At 31.1% G+C, this 20,270-nt stretch overlaps 1 protein-coding gene across 1 annotated transcript in view; it reads right to left on the reverse strand.

The window, feature by feature from the left end:
• Positions 1–7,328: 7,328 nt before the first annotated feature.
• The window catches only part of LOC130828742 (protein ENHANCED DISEASE RESISTANCE 2), a gene marked incomplete in the record, with an annotated part of 29,317 nt that continues 16,375 nt past the window's right edge, over positions 7,329–20,270 (reverse strand). The window contains 10 exon segments of the mRNA XM_057694706.1: positions 7,329–7,983; positions 9,057–9,158; positions 9,885–9,980; positions 10,089–10,232; positions 10,964–11,011; positions 13,315–13,416; positions 14,536–14,714; positions 15,555–15,612; positions 15,722–15,891; positions 17,089–17,262. Coding sequence (XP_057550689.1) covers positions 7,897–7,983; positions 9,057–9,158; positions 9,885–9,980; positions 10,089–10,232; positions 10,964–11,011; positions 13,315–13,416; positions 14,536–14,714; positions 15,555–15,612; positions 15,722–15,891; positions 17,089–17,262 — 1,160 coding nt within the window.

Raw genomic sequence — 20,270 nt, forward strand, 5'->3', positions numbered from 1 at the left:
CCAGATCTGGGCGACTCCTCTTTAAATTTTTATTTTTTTTTCTTTTGCAACTAATTAAATTAAAAATAACTTACCTCGATTAATAATTTGCGGATTGTACTTAATTTTTGCTCCGAAATTTAACTTTTGTAAGTTGGTTTTTAGTTGTAGTGAGAATAATTTTAGTTGGAGTGTGGTATATATATAAATTTTACCTTTAATGGCAATATTGTTATTTTTTGAAAATCTAAGGGCAAAATAATAATTTATTCAGAGGGTGGCGATAAAATAAAAAGGGTGGCGGAATATAAGGATTGGATTTAGTATTTAGTAATACATAATTTACCCACAAATACCAACGTTATAAATTACTCAATGGTTAAGAAACCTCCCATTTAAAAATTCACATTTAAATTACTTGCTACTTGCTTGCTAGTACTTGAGTTATTACATGCAGTCACCATTAAATACTCCAATGGCTTTCTCACTTATCAATACTCCCGATGCATTTATTTATGAGATACAAATATACAATTAAAATCTTATCAATTCCCCACTCACTTTCTTCTTCCCTCTTTTTTTCCGCATAAAGATACAACTAGGTACTTAAACGTTCTATATACAATATTCAAGAGATTTTGTTATTACACATTTATAAAATATTTTAATTCAATATTGCTAAAGTATAAAAAAAAGTTTAGTAATGAACATAATTAAACAATAACAACATATTTATATATATACAAATATATAAGTAATAATACAGACAATTAAATTGTATTATTTCATTATCCCACAAAAAACTTATTTACTATTTAATTATTATACATAAAATATTATTATTTAATTATTATACTCAAAAAATCAATATATAATTCATGAATCATATGACTTAGTTTTCTTGATTATAGACCTCTTCTACAAGGAAGATCTGATTCAAACTAAGAATCAATGGACATGCAAATATTAGCAATAACTTATGAACAATATAACTATCTTTTTTTTACAATAAAAAAACCATGATGTAGCACTAAATAATGCAAAATAAATCATGGAATCATGACAGAATATTAAAACAAACCAATAAGAATGTGTTTTATATTATTTAATTTAATTTCGTAAAAATATTTCATTATTAAAAATGCAGTTTCATAAAATCAAATTGTTTTAGATGTATTTGATTAATTCCTACGCCAAAAAAGATATAATATAAAAAACTAATAATGACTTACACATAAATTAAAATTGTACCAAATTGCAAATTTATTAATCTCAATTAGAGCTGTTCAAAAGTGACCCGACTAGAAAATCCGAACTGAAACCGAAAGTAAACCGACCGGAAAATGTGTTTCTTTTTTAGCTTTATCGAACCAGCAGTACCCGAAACCGGTTGACAACCGAAAATGGGAAAGCTGTACCCGAGCTGTAATCGATTTTTGTAACCGACACATAACCGTTAATCGTGATTATCCAAACCTAATAATGACCGACCTGAATCATACTCGAAACCGAATTCGATCCGGCTAAAACTGACTTAACCCAAACGAATTTTAGATTGAACTGCTGTAAACCTAAACCAATTTTTAACATAGAAGTATAATAGACTTATATTCAATCATCTTATTAGTTAATCTAATAAAGTGTTAGATATTTAATAAATTAAATTTTATAAATACATGGTTTCATATATTTAGATTTAATAATCAATGGTCAATGTTTATTTAACTACTTTTAATCGAATCAGATGAAAATTGATAGAAGTTTATAATTTTAATTTTCGGTCAAACAAGTAAAAGTAACAAAGTAATAATGATTACTAATTAATTTGCATTTTAACCATTTTGCTGTAAGTAAAGGAAATCTTGTCATCAATTAAAAAATGATTGATATTGATTCGATCAATAGTAATTAATAATACGTAACCGAATTCAGTTAAAAAAAATCTGAACCCGATCTATACCCGACAAAACCGAATCAATTAGTAACCGATGACAACCTGAGACCGATAGACACTTGACACGAACTTCAACCGACACCGAACCGATGCTAACCCGATAGCTTGAATAACCGATCTCCAACCGAACCGTGACTAATCGACTCGACCCGAGTGTGACCCGTTGTAACACACAGCTGAAAAATAACCGATCCAAAATACAACCGAACCGAATGTCACCCGTCCGAAATTGACCCGATCTCCCGAATGAACACCTCTAATCTCAATCTAACAATTAGTGTATCGAAATTAGAAGAATAAAGTAAATTTAAAAAGTACCACTTATAACAAACATATAAAACAACAAAACTCATCGCTCCTTTATTATCATATATATGAACACTAAAACCAAATCTAGTAAGCCATATATCTATTAAACTTCTCTGGATACAAATAACAATATGACATAAACAAATTATAACATTTTTGGAATAAAGTTGAGGTGTGAAAAAACTTATGTTCTTTCTTTTTGTCTTGGAACTTGATAAATATATAGTAGAATTTATAGAATAATTTAAACTTTTCACATTATTAATAATAATCATATACTATGATTCTAAGAATTTAATGAAGGTAATTAAAGGACTTGTTATTTGAATTTTGTGAGAATAACCTTTAATTAGATAATACCTTTAACTTTAAATAATAGCTATATTTAGTAAAAATCAATGCTTTTAAATAATAATTCTTCTGTTCTCTAATGTTCTTCCCATTTGGAATATTCCACCTTAAGAAAAGAGAAATTTAATTAATGTTCTTGACACATATTTAGAAGATATAATTTATTTATGTGAGATCTAGTTAGACTCGTTCTAATGTATACTTTTTTATTGTGTATTTTTTATAATTTTTTATCATGTGTATTTAGAGATATTGAGGTTTAAAATTTACTTTAAAAACTGCGCAAAAAGTAAATGGGAAGAACAAAAAGAAATGGAGGGAGTAGTTACATTTAATGAAAATCATGCAAATCTTATTAAGTCTATTAAGCTCATCAAGAATCACAACACAAATTACAAAAATGAAATTCTATCATTCATACGAAAACAAAAAGGCTTTTATTTATTAGAATCAAATACCAACTACAACCTTAAAGTTTAGTCATTTTAGATTAAATAGCTTCGATTTTTTTATTACAAATAACACCATTCAAATTACAAAACACGACATTGATACAGCCATTTTATCGGATGACTCACTAAATGACCGTTGACCAAGGTAAATGACCTTTGACTTTCAATTATTTTCGTTAATCTAACCCAATTACCCAATTACCTCCAAATAAACCTTTCTTCTCTAACCTCTCTCTCTACCCCTTCCCAATCACAACCATTCTCTCACCTCCAACATCACCACCCCCACCACCACCATCATTAAAACCTCCTTTAATAACAACCCATAGATTTCATCAACTTCACTCAATCAAATTTCAATACAAATCCTAACACTCTAAACCTCCAGCTACATATCTCAGCAAAATTCCAATCCCACCAAGGGAATCCATGGCTACAGCCATGTAAGACTCGGTAATAGTATTTATTAGTGAAGATATACACCCTTTAAAGTAAGACATTTATCCATCTATTTATTCTCTCTTGAAAGTCTCTCTCAACTGTCAAATAATCAGATGCAAGAAAGTAGATTTTTAGGGATTTAAGAATTTGAGACATTTCTTTTTTTAATCCTTTAACCTTAGAAGAAACAATTTAGGGGTAGAAGATTTCGAATTAGAAATGGGTAATTGAGGAGAGAATCTGAAACTTGCTTCATTAAAGGAGGGGTTTTAGAGCAATCCATAAGAGAGAATTTGAGACATTGAGGAAAGAATCAGAAATTAAGGGTTTATAAATTGGAATTGTCATGTAAGTCTTGCTTGTCTGCTCATGCATTACTTTTCACCAAAAAGAAAGATCTGAATAACTCTCAAAGAATTGGATATTCTTTCTCTAATGGTGATTGAAAAAATTATAAGAAATTTGAGTGCATTTGAGAGTGATAATAACAGCTTGTTACTCACAAAATTTCTTCTTCATTACCTAAAAAATACTCATCAATCCAAGAAAGATACCAATTAAAGGAAGGGATTTAATAGTGGTGGTGGTGGTGGTGTTGAAGTGGAAAAATGATGGTGATTACGGAGGGTTAGAGAAAGGTTGGGGAAGAAGGGTTTAATTGGGAGAAATTGTGTAATTAGGTTTGATTAGTGAATTTAAGTGAAAGTCAAAGGCCATTTACCTTGATCAACAGTCATATAGCAGGTCATTCGGTGAAGTGGCTGTATCGATGTCGTGTTTGGTAATTTAAAGGCTGTTGTTTGTAAAAAAAAACTTTGCGGCTGTTTATTTAAAATTGACTAAATTTCAAGGCTATAGTTGGTAATTGATCATATTTATTATTATTATTATTATTATTATTATTATTATTATAACAATTAAATTTGGAAATTCAACACGATAATGACAATGAAGTAAAGTATGAAATGAGCTTTTGAGCACCAAAACACTATTTAATAGTGTGACATGTGAACAAAGTTTTCCTAGATTATAATATGTATATGACTAGGTCCATCTCATAATGTAATTTTGCTATTGACATCAAGGTATCCTCAAAAATTAAAATTCGTTAACAAACATTAGATTTATATTTGTTAATATAATTAAATGATAATGTCAATGTAATTTTATAAATAATCATGTGATTAATACTTATATATGAACAATTATTATGATTTCACTGTAAATTACACAAGTATCAATGTAACTAGTACTTATTTTTAAATATTTTTATTTTCAAGTTTTTATTATTTTGAACTTCTTTTAAAGCACCAAAAGTAAAAATGCATAGTTCGAAAAATAAACATCCAACCCACTTATAGCCTTAAAAATATGGGATGATTTAGGTTTTTTTTTATCAACTAACTATAAGTGGAGCCTATATATACATTCAAAGATATTCTGCTCTGTTTTCTTTGGTTTCTCTGCTATACTCCCTTCGTCTTCTGTGATTTACATAAAAGATAAATTGTGTTATTTTTAAAAAGTGATAATAAAAGAAAAAATAGAATGAATTATCTAAATCAAATTATGAGAGAGTTAAAATGTATGAATGAAAAAAAAGTGCAAATTAAATGGGACAATTAAAATGGAAAATAATGCAAATTGAATTAAACGAAGGGAGTAATTTTTTTCCACTTTCGCGGAGAAAAATTTCAATTTGATTATTAAAATATATATTCAAGACAAAATGTATTAATGTGAGATCTTGTTAGATTTGTATTGATGTACAAAATTTTAACATATAATTTTTACAATTTTTTATTATATGTATTAAGAGATATCGAGACTCCAAATTTATTATGAAATACATGCAAAAAGTAAGGTGAACAAATAAAAAGAAATGGAGAAAGTAATAATTTTAAATATTGCACCAAATTTTTAATTATTTAAAACTGTAAATCATCTAAATAACATCTATTAACAATTTGTATTACTTGGACTCTTTAATCATGAATGTGGCGCATATCACAAGTAAGATCATCATCATCTTATCCAATATATCCCGCTCATAGAAAAACTATAGACATGGTCTAGAAAGGGAAGGACGACGGCAACTCATACCCATAAAGGAGATCACGACCAAATGAGTCCCCCAACTCGAAAAAGATAAAGAGACGTAACTACGCGGGAAAGATAAATTAAATGCCTATAAATAAAATAAATAAGTAGAATCAACTACAAAATAAAATAAAACAAAAAAACTAATAATAAAAGAAACAAGAGAAACAAGAGAAACAAGAGGATAAGAACACCAAAAGGTAATCTAAAAGGACATCATAAGTAAAATGATCTTATAAAAAAAATGTATAATATTTTCCTCTATAATCAGACTCATATAGTAATATTTATTAAAAATATATAGAAAAAAATTATCCATAATAATTCTACTTACTGCTTATTCGCTGTGAATAATCAATATTATTGATTGTTTTTAAATAATCCAACCTTTGTGTATAATTTGCTGAGTGTAACAGCTAGTAGGTACATACAGTAGTCGGTTAAATTGTATCTACCACTAAAGAGGAGTAGGTTTAGACCAACGAAGAAGCATAAGAGAGAAGAAGAAGTGAGTGTAACAGCTAATAGGTACTTACAGTAGTCGGTTAAATTGTGAAAAAGGATGCTGTCAGCAAATAATATACAAAGGTTAGATTATTTAGAAATAATAACTAGTAGGAATTAATCACAACAAATAAAATGATTAATAAGTAGAATTATTCTAGACAATTTTTTTTAAAATATAATTGAAGTGGAATATGGAGTAGTTAAAAGTGAGTGATGGAAAGTAAATAGATGTTTATGAATATAAAATGTTGATAATTGAAGTGGTAAAAAAATCATTAAAGCTAAAATATTTTACACCAGCCCAATCGAATATTTGATGCTCCTTCCGAAGGTGAATAATTTTGGTAAGGTAAAAAGGTGTTAGACCGCTGACACTATTAATGGCTGCACCGACATTAATTAACAAATAAAATAGAAATGTAATTAGAAATTGACTCGACCATTGAACTTTGTAATCGAAATTAAATAATTTCACTTCTAAAATGAATTTACACTAATATAAAAACAAACATACAAACTCAAAATACTCGAATAAAATACTTGATTAATTTCAGCATGTAGTATTATTTTGGTAAAGGGTATTTAATTACTATCTTTGTAGTAATAATTATCATTTAAAATAAAACTCGGTAATTAAGTTCTCAAAAGGGGCCAACTTTAAAGCAAAACTCAAACTACCTCCGCTCTCTAATGTTCCTTTTATTTAAAATATTTTATTTTAAAGAGAGATAAATTTGACTACGATTTTTAAAAAATACATAAAAAATACTCCCTTCGAATCAATTTAGATGTCCAATTTGCTTGGGCACAGTTATTAAGGATGGCGTGAGGTCCATTAAAAAGGGTAAATAGTGAAGGATAAGTAGTGGAGGGTAAGTAGTGAAGTTAAATGGGTAAGTAAGGTAATGGGGGTATATTCGTAATTACGTGTGAACTAAGGATATTTAGGTAAAAAAAGGTAGACAAAAATAAAAATGGGACAACTAAAAAGACTTTGCCAAATAAGGAAATGAGACAACTAAATTGGTTCAGAGGAGTATAATATATCAATGTGAAATCTTGTTAGATTTGTTTAATGTATACTTTATTATCATATATTTTTTATAATTTTTTATGATTCATAATGAAAGATTAGGATTTAAAAATAATTTTTTAATAATATGTAATGAGAAATATTAAGACTTAAAAATTGCATTAAAAACTGTAAAAAAGTAAAAAACGAAAGTAATGTTACGAGTAAAGATAAGTACTCCTACTAGGCTACATGAATATTCATATCATGATTATAGTCTTTAGCTGAAAAGACTCCTCTTAGTCTTTAACGGAAAGTTAAGGTAAATCACACAATCGGATACAGATCGAATAAAAGAGAATCGCCCAACTTTAGCATAGCATTAGATTCCATATACATCAACCAAACATACCAAAGTAAATCACACAACCCCAAATACTAAAGCTAAAGCCTAAAGCCTAAAGCCTAAAGGAATAAAGTAAAACAGAGGAGGAGTGAGAAGCGGGCTATCACTTTCACATTTCTATAACAATTTCAATTCATAGAAGATACACAAAGCGGAATATGCCTGCTGTCTCAACACGGTGCAGAGTTCCTATCATAACTCAAGAGATGAGACCACATGAGATCAGACGAGTAGGCAAAACGATATAAATCATTACATTAAGGGAAATTCAAGCTACTAAATTGCAGGAGACAATTGGGATAAAAATGAGTGAAGAGTACATTAAAGTTTGAATGAAGATCAATTTTATCTGAAATCTGAATTAACATTCGGTTTTGAATAGACTTCAAGCCTCTACAGCTGAGTCAAGTCGTAGACAACTTAATCGTACAACCCCTAGAAGGTGCTCTGGAAGCTCAGTCTCCTCATTTGCCTGCAAAATTGACCAAACTTAATAAACGTTTCAGTGTTCTCGTTCATAGAAGATGAAACAGCATAGTATACCGATACACAACCACAAAAATCCAGTCCCAAATGGATAACATGTGAACGAGGGAAGACACTTTATATGAAGACTCCTTGATTAAGTCCGCACAAGCTCTATGTCTTTCCTTTCTACATACTACCAGTTCACTATCTTTCTGTCACTCAGCAGTCCACAAGAGATAAATTCTCGTTGTGCATGCAGTGGCAGATCCAGAAATTGGAGTCTCAGGGGCACCAACTAATGGACGAAATTTCAACAGCGATTCATTTGTATAATTAACAACTATTTAACCCTTGCCAAAATTTTAAATATGACATACCATAAAAGGAAATGGTACATCATAAATCAACTGACCTAATAAAAGAATGAGACAAAATAAATAAATAAGAAAAAATTACTTTAATATGAGGGAGTATTTATCATTAAAAGACTTCAATATTAATTTTACAATTTTATTCTTACAAATGGAAAAATATACTTAAAATATTTTTTTAAAAAACGCCTAGGAGCACGTGAACCCGTGGGCTCCAAATTACATCCGCCACTGTGTGCATGGTGGCTCACAACTAAAGTTAAAAGATCTGGCCTTTAACAGCTGAGAAATTAGACAAAGTTAAAATCATTTCATAATTAACACTTCAATCGCTCAAGAAATATTCCCCATTTCTCAGCAACTCACGACTACAAAACAAGATTCTAACACTTAAACAATACCTAGCATCTAGATCTTAATGACAAATCAACAGTGTCTAAAAATGTTCAGTAAGCCCATCAAGAAAAACATTTACAGAACTTCTCCTTTTCTTTTTTTTTTTTTCCAAAAAGTCATCAAACATTTGAAATATTTGAAAAGCGGAGTAATCAATATTCAATAATGGAAGGTCAAATAGTAAAAGCAGAAGAAGCTAATCACTCTTTTTCTCTCCCTTTGGGGTCACAACAAAAGACATGCAACATCAACAAGCAAAGCTAAATCATTGATATTGTACATTCCAAATGGATGTAAACAAAACACTCACCTCTATCAAGACGGCGAGATCAACTACTAAGCTTGTAACATATCCAAGGACAAGACCAATAACACTTCTTGCAACAGAAGAGGAACCAATGTCCACATCAATCTGCCAAAACAACAGCAAAAGGCAGAAATCAAGCTATTAACTCAAGTATTACTCATCCATAGGATCAAGTAGGATGGAAAAATGGATAAGTTTCTTCTGTTGTAGAATCATAAAGCTATCATAAAATATCATGTAGTCTAAACAAATTAACCGAAAATAATAGTATGATTTAAGATTCCAACAATAGAATGTCAAGAAATCAGCAAACACATGATTTCAAAACAAAAAAAAAAAAAGAAATCAACGAACACAAGAACTAAAAATAAATTTGTGCTGCATTATCAGATTATCATTTTATAAAGAGAATGAAAAATTTTAAAACCATTTGATCAGATTTTCTGTGATGAATCAACTAAAATTTAAAGTGTTCCAAATCATATGTAAATGGAAAGACACATATTAAACATTAGAACTGTAGCATTGAACGTGAGTTTTTGAAATATTTAAACAATGAAAACATGCACAAGATTTTAATCCAAACTTTAAACATCAAGATATTTAATCCAAATATTTAAACAATGAAAACATGCATTGAACGTGATGAATCAACCAAAATTTAAAATGTTCCAAATCATCAGATTATCACTTCATAAAGCAAATGAAAAAATGTTGGCAGTAGCAGTAGACAGGGTGTAAACATCAAAGTATTTAATCCAAAAATGAGTGTTCATGTTCCAAGTGCAGCTGTCTTCAAAGTATTTGTATAGGTCCTACAAAGTTGACTACCTCCAGAAAATTGTCTTGCCTCAGGTATCTGCAGGTCACAGATTTTCCCAAAAGACAGGCTTTTGTTCCAACTGCACGTTTGACCATCCAATAGCCCTGAAACAATGCCATGCAGTTTATAATTTTGAGTATTATCAATCATAAGAATCGGCTTCCTTAAAATTAATGATATTGTAAACAAGAATTTGCAGAGTAAGGGAAAACCTTTACGATGCTTGGTATGAGCTTGAACTTAGAATCCCGGAATGTGTCAGTCCCATCAATAAATTGGCCCAATAATGAACTTTTATTTACAGGTCTGTCAGCAGCATAATATAAAACCAAATTGTAATTTGGTTTGGCAGGGATCTGAAACAATAGAAACAACTCTGATATCAGATGGGTGGAACAAGCATTATCAACTGAATACAAAAAAATTGCTGAATACAGACAACATCAGTCTTGCTGTTTTTAGAGTCCTACTTTCTACACCTCCTATTTGTGCCACTTGATTTTATGAAGTAGTGCAAGCAGGTAAAAAAAAACTTCATATCATAAGATGCATTATTGTATTCACAGTTAAGAGATCCATACATTATAAAATCATTTTTCATTTATTTTATTAAGATGAAATTCATTAGTATTAACTAAATGGGAACTGGAAGCACAGCAAAACTTTTAGAAGTAATAGCATAAAAGTTGACACCCAAATAGGTGGAAGCACAAATTTGGAGACATTAGCCCATCAGCTGCACAGAAAAGTACCTTCAATTTACAGCATAAAATTAGGGCAACGTCACCAAATGACTAAATTACAACCAGAAAAGGAGAACATCTCCCAAGGAATGTTCTTATTTCAACTAGTAAGTGGCCAACTGAAAATATGTTCCATAACAGTAATGGTAATCTTACATTGCTGACATGACGAACTAATGAGACTCATGTCTTCTGACACATGCTTCACAAAACACCAAAAAACGATATGAATACAAATGGAAACTAAGTTTCAATCCATCAGCCAAACAATTGCACTTCATGAAAGACATATCTTGGAAATTACGGTGCAGAAAAAAAAAAACACAACTAGAGGGCACTCATACCTGAAGATTAAAAATGAGAATGAATGGGAGCTTTTTTCCCGCTTCTGACTGCAATAACAAAAGATAGAGTGAGAACAATAGAATAGTATGGAGAAGTTGTTTCTGAGGTTAAAAACCGATTTTAAAAAATATGAATTACAATAAAATTGTGACACAAACACAAACTATTTAATGGCAAAGCTAGTTAAGTCAAATCCTAATCAAGGATGTTTAGTGTTTTTGCAGTTTTGAGCATAGATTTTGATTTTGAAAAGTTCTTACTTTCCAATTCCATGTTGAGATGGTTTATCCCACATCGATGAATTAAAGATGGTGTGTACACTTTATAAGTCATTAGAACCCTTCCTCCCATTAGCATATGATTTTGGGAAAGAGTGAACCTCATCAAGTGTGTATGCAAGCCAACCATTATTACCCGTGGGTTTGTGGGCCAAAGCCCATGGGGTGCCCTATAGGTGTATCTAACCCATGGGGTGATCATGTCACAAAATGTCACGAGTCCAGTGGCGGATCCATGATTCAAATGCACTGGTAGCACCAACAATGCAGATGAAAGTAACATCTGATACTCTAACTAAGTTAAAAGAGGTTGATTGACAATGATGCGAGAGTCATAAAATAAAGGAAATATATCAAGAGAAGTGACAAAATAAGCACAAATGATGAACGAAGTATAGAAAGTGAGCCGCTAGCAAACTATAATTTCATATAGTATAAAATATATAAATAAACCATTCACTTGCTTTTCGAGAATAAGTTCGAAATTCTCCGAGATATTAACCTTAACATTTGAGTATTTTTTGATATAATTCAATTTGAGACACTTACTTTCATTTAATTTCTTCATTTTAATATTACATTAACTAAATTGTTAATAATTTGTATAAGTTTATACAGAAATAATAAAAAAGATTCAATTAAAATATTTGCCTATCAAAATAGTCAAGTACAAAATAAAAAGACATAATTATTGGGCGATAAAAAAATTAAGTAAATGACCCATATTTAGCTTTTTAAAAGGGTACTTGCAACAGTACATTGCATATCGTCATAGGGTACCTGGACCATGTCATTAGCTTTAACTCCATTCACTAGAAGTGCCTCATTTCTCTATTCAGAAAGTTATTTGTGGCTCATATGTGTTTATGGCCTACAAAACTACTCAACTTTAATTTTTGTCAATACACTTCTTAAAAATTCATGCAAAACCAAAAATGACACTTACCTTGAAATCGAGGGAGAATAATGCTAATCGGCTAATGGTTTATAAATTTATGATAAAAACATATAAAATAAACACAAGAAAAAAATTACTCGACCCCTTATTGAACAAATTTATCAGATTTATTAAGGAGACTTGTCAATATTTCTAGTTTGATACTCCCATTTATTATAGCCCAATTAGGTAGCCCAATCCATGACTCCATGTGATAAACAAAAAAAAGTTTTGGACTATTTAATCTAGTACTAACTAATGACAATATAGTTCAACTGCAAAGTAGAAATAAAAAAAGAACATTGCGCCGTTTTTCACTTCGTCTTCTTCATCAATTTCTTACATAAGCCATTGACATAATTGCAAAACTTGTAAAAACAAGAACATTTAAGAAGAAAATGGAAAAATCCAAAACTTTTCAAAAGTTTTTTTTTCATAGGTAGCACGTACCCTAGGTGCTAATCCGCCTAAGGTTAAGACCTAACATTTCATCCTTCTGATTTTATTTAGCATGTTCATTTTCATGCTTTTTATGAGATTCAGAAGAGGATGAAGTAAAAGATTTTTATTTATGTTTGCACCAATTTTGTTAAACAACTATTTTAAAAAGATTACAGAAAATAGTCTTCATTGGGTAGCGGCAACCATCTTACTTATTTTTGGATGAAAAGAGATAAATGGCAACAAGATAGCAAAGAGATATTCTTAAGATGCTGTTGTCCCAAAGAACATGAAATGCTCCAAAGTCAATTCATATTCATACAATCTAATACGAAACCAAAATGAAATTTAAAACCTACAAGCTATTTGAAGGATAAAACATCAACCAACAAGCTGATGAACAATACAACTACGGAGCAGAAATACTAATATTCTTGGACACAATTCAATCAGTATTCCAATGCGAATAAATAGATAATATAAACGCCCACATAAAATACGTCCACAAGTAACTGCAAAAAGATGTATACCTCCAATTACTAAAAGTTATGAGCATCATGAATCATGAAAATCCAACTACTTTTGTCTTAGCAATTCCACATAATCAACTATTAAGATTTCAACAGCACGCAAAACATTCACTTTTTAAGACAGACGTAACAAAGTTGTTTCGGAAAGGGGCATTTTAGAATACCTGGACAACACATGATGGGCGCAAGGCAACCTTGTCTATGCTCTGGTCAGCCTTGAGCCAATCAACAGCTAAAAGCTTTAAAAGGGGGTCTCCAGCTCTTACCTTCAAAAGAAATCACGATTTTGGTTAATTATATGATATAAATACACCTTAATTCCTAAGAAGCTAAATTCTAAAATACGTTGAAGTCGCGCTATGTATTGTGCACAAATAGTAGCAAAGTGTGCTCCATCAATTTCCGAGCCACAAAAAAAAGAGACTCCATTAGTTCAATATAGACATGGCAATCACACTAACAAAAATGAAACTTCAATCATGGCCATAATCAAATGCTCCACAAAACTATATGTTACATGTAATTTGCTATGAAGTAACAAGGAGACAGTTGCTTTTCAATCAAAGGATCTAAAGGAAACAACCAATGTTCCACCGTCGGAATAAAACAAGAGATTTCTTTGCAATTGTCATGTACACCAAACCACCTACTTTGTGCTAAAAATAGTCTCATTTAAGGCAAAAATATCATACAAGCCAGTTGCAAATAGTAACTCAAAAACATACCTATAAGAGAAAACTTCTAACTTCATTAGTTAACACCAAGAGTAAGAATTTCCAATTCAATGGATTTTTATGGATCCAATATGTCAAAAAAAAAAACTGTTTAAAAAGGCAAAGATCTACTTTGAAAAAATTTAAATGTTGAAATTTTAGCTTCATTAATTTGAAAAGCAAGATATTTTGTGACATCCCAAGTATATATCAACGCTTATATTGACACAGAAGAAGTAGTATGTGATCACCATTTGCCGTATGGTGACAGTGTGAACTCTTGGAACTTAAAAGGTACCATTAAAAGGTCAGCAACTATACATCAATCATAACATGAATTGAATAGTAGCAGCAGTAGGGTGAAAAAATCTGGATGCAGATGCAGTAATGGTCGCAAAACCATGATTATCGCAGCCTACTTGAAAAGTTACACATGTAAATATTATGGTGAAAAAACATTTACAAAGCGGTTGCAAGCATTGATGAGAGCGGAATTTGCATTATGGCAATAAAGAACACATGTAAATATTAAAAAATTAGAACTAGGAAACCTATATTAGCTTGATGATCTTCTGTTATTTTCATGGCATTTTATGAATATATGACTGTTACTGCAAATCAAGATACTTGAAAAAGTACAAAAAAAAGCCTTCAAGGATTTAGAAGGCCTACTTTAGCATAGTCTTTCAAGTATGTACTTCCTCGAATCATAAATCCAGAGCCACCAGGATTTGTCCAGCAATTTATGTCATCATCATCTTTTCCATCATGCAATGAACCACAAAACTGGCTTGGATCAATTGGGATTGGAGATGTGGATGAATCCAATACGCTGCTCGCATTTTGAGCTGCTGAGTAAGCAAGCTAGAGTTGTCACTGGATTAAATTGCTTAATATGTAATTATAATAAACATATCAACGTAAAGGTAGCTCGTGTTCTAGTTGTGGTATAGAGTATAGAATCTAGATGATGCAGCAAAAAATAAGTCTTTTTAGCCAAATCCAGTCTCACATCAAGTTAATTTGAATAATTGGGCATAGGCCATGCTACTGATGTTGCACCCCTGTTGACGCAACATGATAAGGATAAGGATACGTCATTGATATGATTTCAGACACCTGATCTCACAATTGGAATGGACACCTTACGCAACGATAAATGACAAAAACGACAAGCGTGGGAAGCACAAAATAGAGGCTTAGAAGTTAGGCCAATGAAACTAAATTCTGGCCTTACAAATGCTTAATTAGAGTAGTATTTTAAGGCAATAAAGAAATAACATGAACCAAGTTATCCATGGAGATTGGAGAGGGTATTAGAGATTACTTTCCAAATGGACTATGTTTCGTATTGATATGAGATTCTTTAAAGAGACAAATTCCAAAGTAATGAAAATATACTTTCCTCAAATCCATGTCCACAGTTCACACTTAAGAAATGTCACCATGTCCTAAATAGTGAACCTGCTGAAATGAACACTTAGATATGTATTGAAATCCGGAACAAAACGGCATAACCAGTTGAGATAACATAGGGTAAGGGTCTGTTTCTCCTGGTCTAATTTCTCATACAAGCAATGAAACTGTATCAAGAAGTGTGAAGATTGGATTATCCTTGAAGAACAGATAATAACAAAATATGCAATGTAACAAACAAGCCAAACCAAAAACACACAGTTTAGAAATAAAACCTGAAATCGTCTCTAAGATTGGGCTGCCCGATAAATCATTCTCCCGCGACAGATTGTCCTGAGATAACTCCGAAAATGGTGTCAAACCTCACATCTTTACAATTTCGTTATAATTGACAGATGAATCACATAAATCAAATGCCTGGACACAAGGATAGAGAACAAACCTTGTTGTCGACATCAATATTATCATCACTATCATCATCTTCAGATGATTCTGCACAAATTGCATCATAAAACTCTTCTGCTACTGCATCTTCAGATGATTGTGAAGTTAAAACTGTTGTAACAGAGTTATTTTTAAGTACTGGATTTGCTCCAATATATTCCTTGAGTCCTGATCAAATTTACAAAAAGAAATTTTTTTTTTTAAGTATGTTTGATATGGAGTTATTTATAGAAAATAACCTATCTCAATCTTTTTTTTTTTCTTGAATGAACCTATCTCAGAATGAACAATTAGATATTCCGCATGTGGTTTCATGCTCTTCTCATTTGAAATATTGCATGTCTAAGAATATATAAATTTAATTAAGGTTTTTAAAGATATATGTAGAAGATAAAATATATATTCGTGTGAGATTTAATCTCATTAAATTCATTTTAATGTATATTTATTTATTATGTATTTTTTTATTATGCTTATTTAGAGATATTAAAGTTAAAATTTGCTTTGAAAACTGCGCAGAAAGTAAATGAGAAAAACAAAAAAAAAATTGAAAGAGTATGTATTTATTCCATTTTTTTTAGTTGCACCAAAACCAAATTCTACACTATTTATCATTCAGTAGTATTTTGTATATTGCGGTTATTAAAAGAAAAAAAACATAGTCATATGAGATTTTTTTTATTCGTTTCATCTGATACTTTCATAATATCAAATATTTGTAATTTTTAGTTGAATATAATTTTAGATATAAGCAACTCGAAAAACGCATTGGACTGCATAAAGAGGTGTTTGGCAGCAAGTAAAAAAATGGAGAAAGTATTAATAGGCAACTCATAATATCAATAGTTTTAGGATGGAACCTCATTGGCTTTGTATGCAGTCAACTCTCTCCTTATGCGAGTTTTGTTGTCTATAAGTCCAATATAAAATTTATCAGTTATACCCACTGAAGCGGGAAACGCCAACTATAAACTATTCGTACCGAAAGGTACAAAAACCCAATTCAAAACCTTGACTTTTAATGTTTCTATTTCTTGATTGCGTGAAGATTGGAAAATTATTAGTTTACTTTAAATGTTTATGTTATAGACTTATGATTATATTATGTTTTACATTTATGATACAAGACTTTTTTTTTTTTTTTTTTTGATTATGATTAGAGTTATGGTTATATTTTCTATTTATAATCAATGTATTTGGACAACACCATGGCTCTATTTTAGTTTTTATGCGATGAAATTTTGTTTTCTATGTTTATGAAATCCTAGATGAACGTTTTTAGTTTCTCGTTTCTCGTTTCTCGTTTCTTGTGTAGTATTGGTTACACAAGCTAGAAACTGCATTAAAAAAATAAAAATAACTCACCAGCAACCTGGCACAACAAAGCATAAGGAATAGACTTTTCAAACTTTGAAGAACGACTTTTTTTCCATGAACCCCAGCTTTCAGATTGTATCTCTAACATATGTGTCACAAGACACCTTGAAAGTTCTGTTGCAGCGTCTTCTGTGTCCAAACTTTTAATCTCCCAAGTGGAAGCTACACGAGAAATTACAATTCACAACACAACAAAAAGTTAATACGAATTCACCTCGAGATGCAGTAGCCCCATTTTAACTTAATTGCAAAATTCTGAGCAATTAAAACCAAAGATTCTACATCAAATTTGTATGAATAGAGAAGTAATAAAGAAAAGCCATCACAATACGCAGCGAAAAAAAACCTCATTGCGTTATAAATGTTTTTGAAAAAATATCAATATTTACCACATCATGAAGGTTTAAAATGACCACGTTTTGGGCCGTATGAAGGGATATTTTATGCTTTTGAACTATATTTAGTCTTTATGATAACCATGTCACACTCGTTACAATATCACCATTATGTTATTGTGATCGTAATTATTCCGCAATTTTTCACAGTCCGAATCATTGTTATTAATAATAGATACCGAGAAGAACTACATTACTCTCTTTCAAGTTCTTTACTAAGAAGCAGAAAACAAGTAAAACATAAGGGGTTAGAGAGATATGTGAAAGACTGATATATTCAGAGTTGGCTATAGTCAAGAATAGACAAGAAAGAATAAGAAATAGAATATAGTAAGAGAAATGATACTCATGAAAGAAAATAAAAGGTATTACAAGCTTTCGAGAGGATCGTTCTCTCCTAAGAGCCTAAACTCAATTACAATATCATTCTATGGTGAACCAGTCCTTGTGAGCAAAAATATGGAAAGGATTATTAGAATACGAACGAAAAAAGAGAATAAGCGAAGGATTTAGAGTACATTTCATTTCCTCCTAACCAATTATAAATCTTAACAAACTTGTTGCCAAATAAAATTGGCTACAAAAGATGCCCATTTTAGAAGATTTTTTGTATCCTCACAACTGAATTCTGTTACATCATTCATCTTACCTTAGATTCAGTGCCACCTCATCCTTTTAATAGACCATTATATCATATGTTTTACAAGTATGACAAATTCTCTCCCTTTACACAATCCCCTCCCATCTTATTTATAGTTTACACAATCCCCTCCCATCTTATTTATAGTCTAAACACTCAAAAAAACTCTAACCCTCTAACAATAACTCCTATTTATTTGCTAATATATTCTTATTGATAAAATCCTCTTAATCTAATGACTCATATGCCCCTGTACTGTTTATGTAGTCTCGAGTAGAATTGCACTCATAACAAAGACCAAGTGGGAAAGCTTTTAGGGCTGAACACGATTTGGTCTAAACCGTAAACCAAACCGGACCAAACTGTAAATTTAATATTTGGTCTGGTCTACGGTCTAAATGGTCTGGTCTGGTTTTTTTTTTCAGACCGTAATCCAAAACGGTCCGGTCCCGGTTTTAAAATTTTCAGACCAGACCGGACCGGAAAACCGTAATAAAATCAAATTTTAGGGGATTAGGGCAACTAGTCGTGATTCCTGCTGGCTGCCTCTCCCATTCCTCGCCTCCTCTCTCATTCCTCGCCTTCTCCCATTCTCCTCTCTTCCTCGACCTCGCCTCGCTTCCTTCAACTCTTCAAGCTTCAACCCATCGACCTCCTTCAAAGACGCCTCGCTTCCTTCAACTCTTCAAGCTTCAACCCATCGACCTCTCTTCAAAGACGCCAGACGCCTCTGCTTCCTTCAAAGACGCCTCCTTCAAGCTTCAAAGTCGACAGTCCTCCAATCTTCATTCTCCAATCTCACCATTCACCACGGAATCAAGTGTAGAATCTCGTAATGTAAGTATATTGGTTGATTTTTTTGATTTTTAGGGTTTTTTTATCAGTTTTTGATTTTTAGGGTTTTTGTTTGGCATCCTCCATTTCATCCTCCATTGACAATTTGGCATTTTATGTTAATAATTGGTGGCCTGTGTTACAACTTGACTAAGCGATCTTGACTATGTTGGTATTATTGATATTAAATCTAAGCAATCTTGACAATTACTAAGCAATCATACAAGAATATAATTCACATATATTTCACAGTCAATTCCCGTGAACATGATATAGCAACTGATATTAAATCTAACCGTTTGTTGACTTCTGTTTTATGTTTAACATGTGTAATTGCTTAATTTTCAGTTTTAGGGTTTGATTGGAATTTGGAAGAATCACCATTTTGTTTGATTGTAGATTTCTAGTATTGGAAGAATCAACATTCTGAAATTCTGAATGTTAAATTGCTAATTATGTTGAATGTTGAATGTTAATATGTTGGTATTACTCGTTTGATATGTTGAATGTTAATATGTTGGTATTACTCGTTTGATATGTTGAATGTTAATATGTTGATGATGTATTTTGTTTACAGATTATCGTTTATCTTAGATTCTCACTCAATTAAAAAAATACAAAAAAAAAAAAAAATCGTAGACCAGACCAGACCAGACCGTTCTAGAACGGTCTGGTCTGGTCTCTTGACTGGTCTGGTCTGGTCTGGAAAATTTCCAGACCGGAATTTCTGGTCTGGTCTGATTTTTCTGTCAAACCAGACCAGACCGGACCGTGTGCAGCCCTAAAAGCTTTAGCAAAAAGAAATTGGGAAAAAATTAAGGTACAAACTAACATAAAAAATGAAAAACATATTTTACAGTGTATGACACTAATTTTGTGAATAGAAAGACAACATGAGCATACAACCAACTAATATGGTTGTATACTATCTGAAATTGGGCATATAACCTTTTTCTAGTCTTGAGACAAGCAAAAGTCACTTCTAGCATGCTGAGCTACCCTTTACGAAGTACTAAGAAAGTAGTTGCTGTTTCAGACAAAGTATTGGTAGAAGTAATCTAATTTCTACTATACGAATTTACAGAAAAATAATACATAAATTCAAAAAGATCAAGATTAGAGACATAAAAATCTCTAAAAATCTAAAGACATTTCTTTCCATTCACACATAAGTAATTGAACAAGCTTGTAAACTGGCAAGTTATTACAAAGTGATTTTCCAAAGTAGAAATGTGTTTTCCATTGTCTTACCTTCATAATGAACAATCTACAAAACGCTTATTGTATACAAAGTACAAAGC

The sequence above is a fragment of the Amaranthus tricolor genome, chromosome 12 (genome assembly GCF_026212465.1).
Source record: "Amaranthus tricolor cultivar Red isolate AtriRed21 chromosome 12, ASM2621246v1, whole genome shotgun sequence".
NCBI lineage: Eukaryota > Viridiplantae > Streptophyta > Magnoliopsida > Caryophyllales > Amaranthaceae > Amaranthus > Amaranthus tricolor.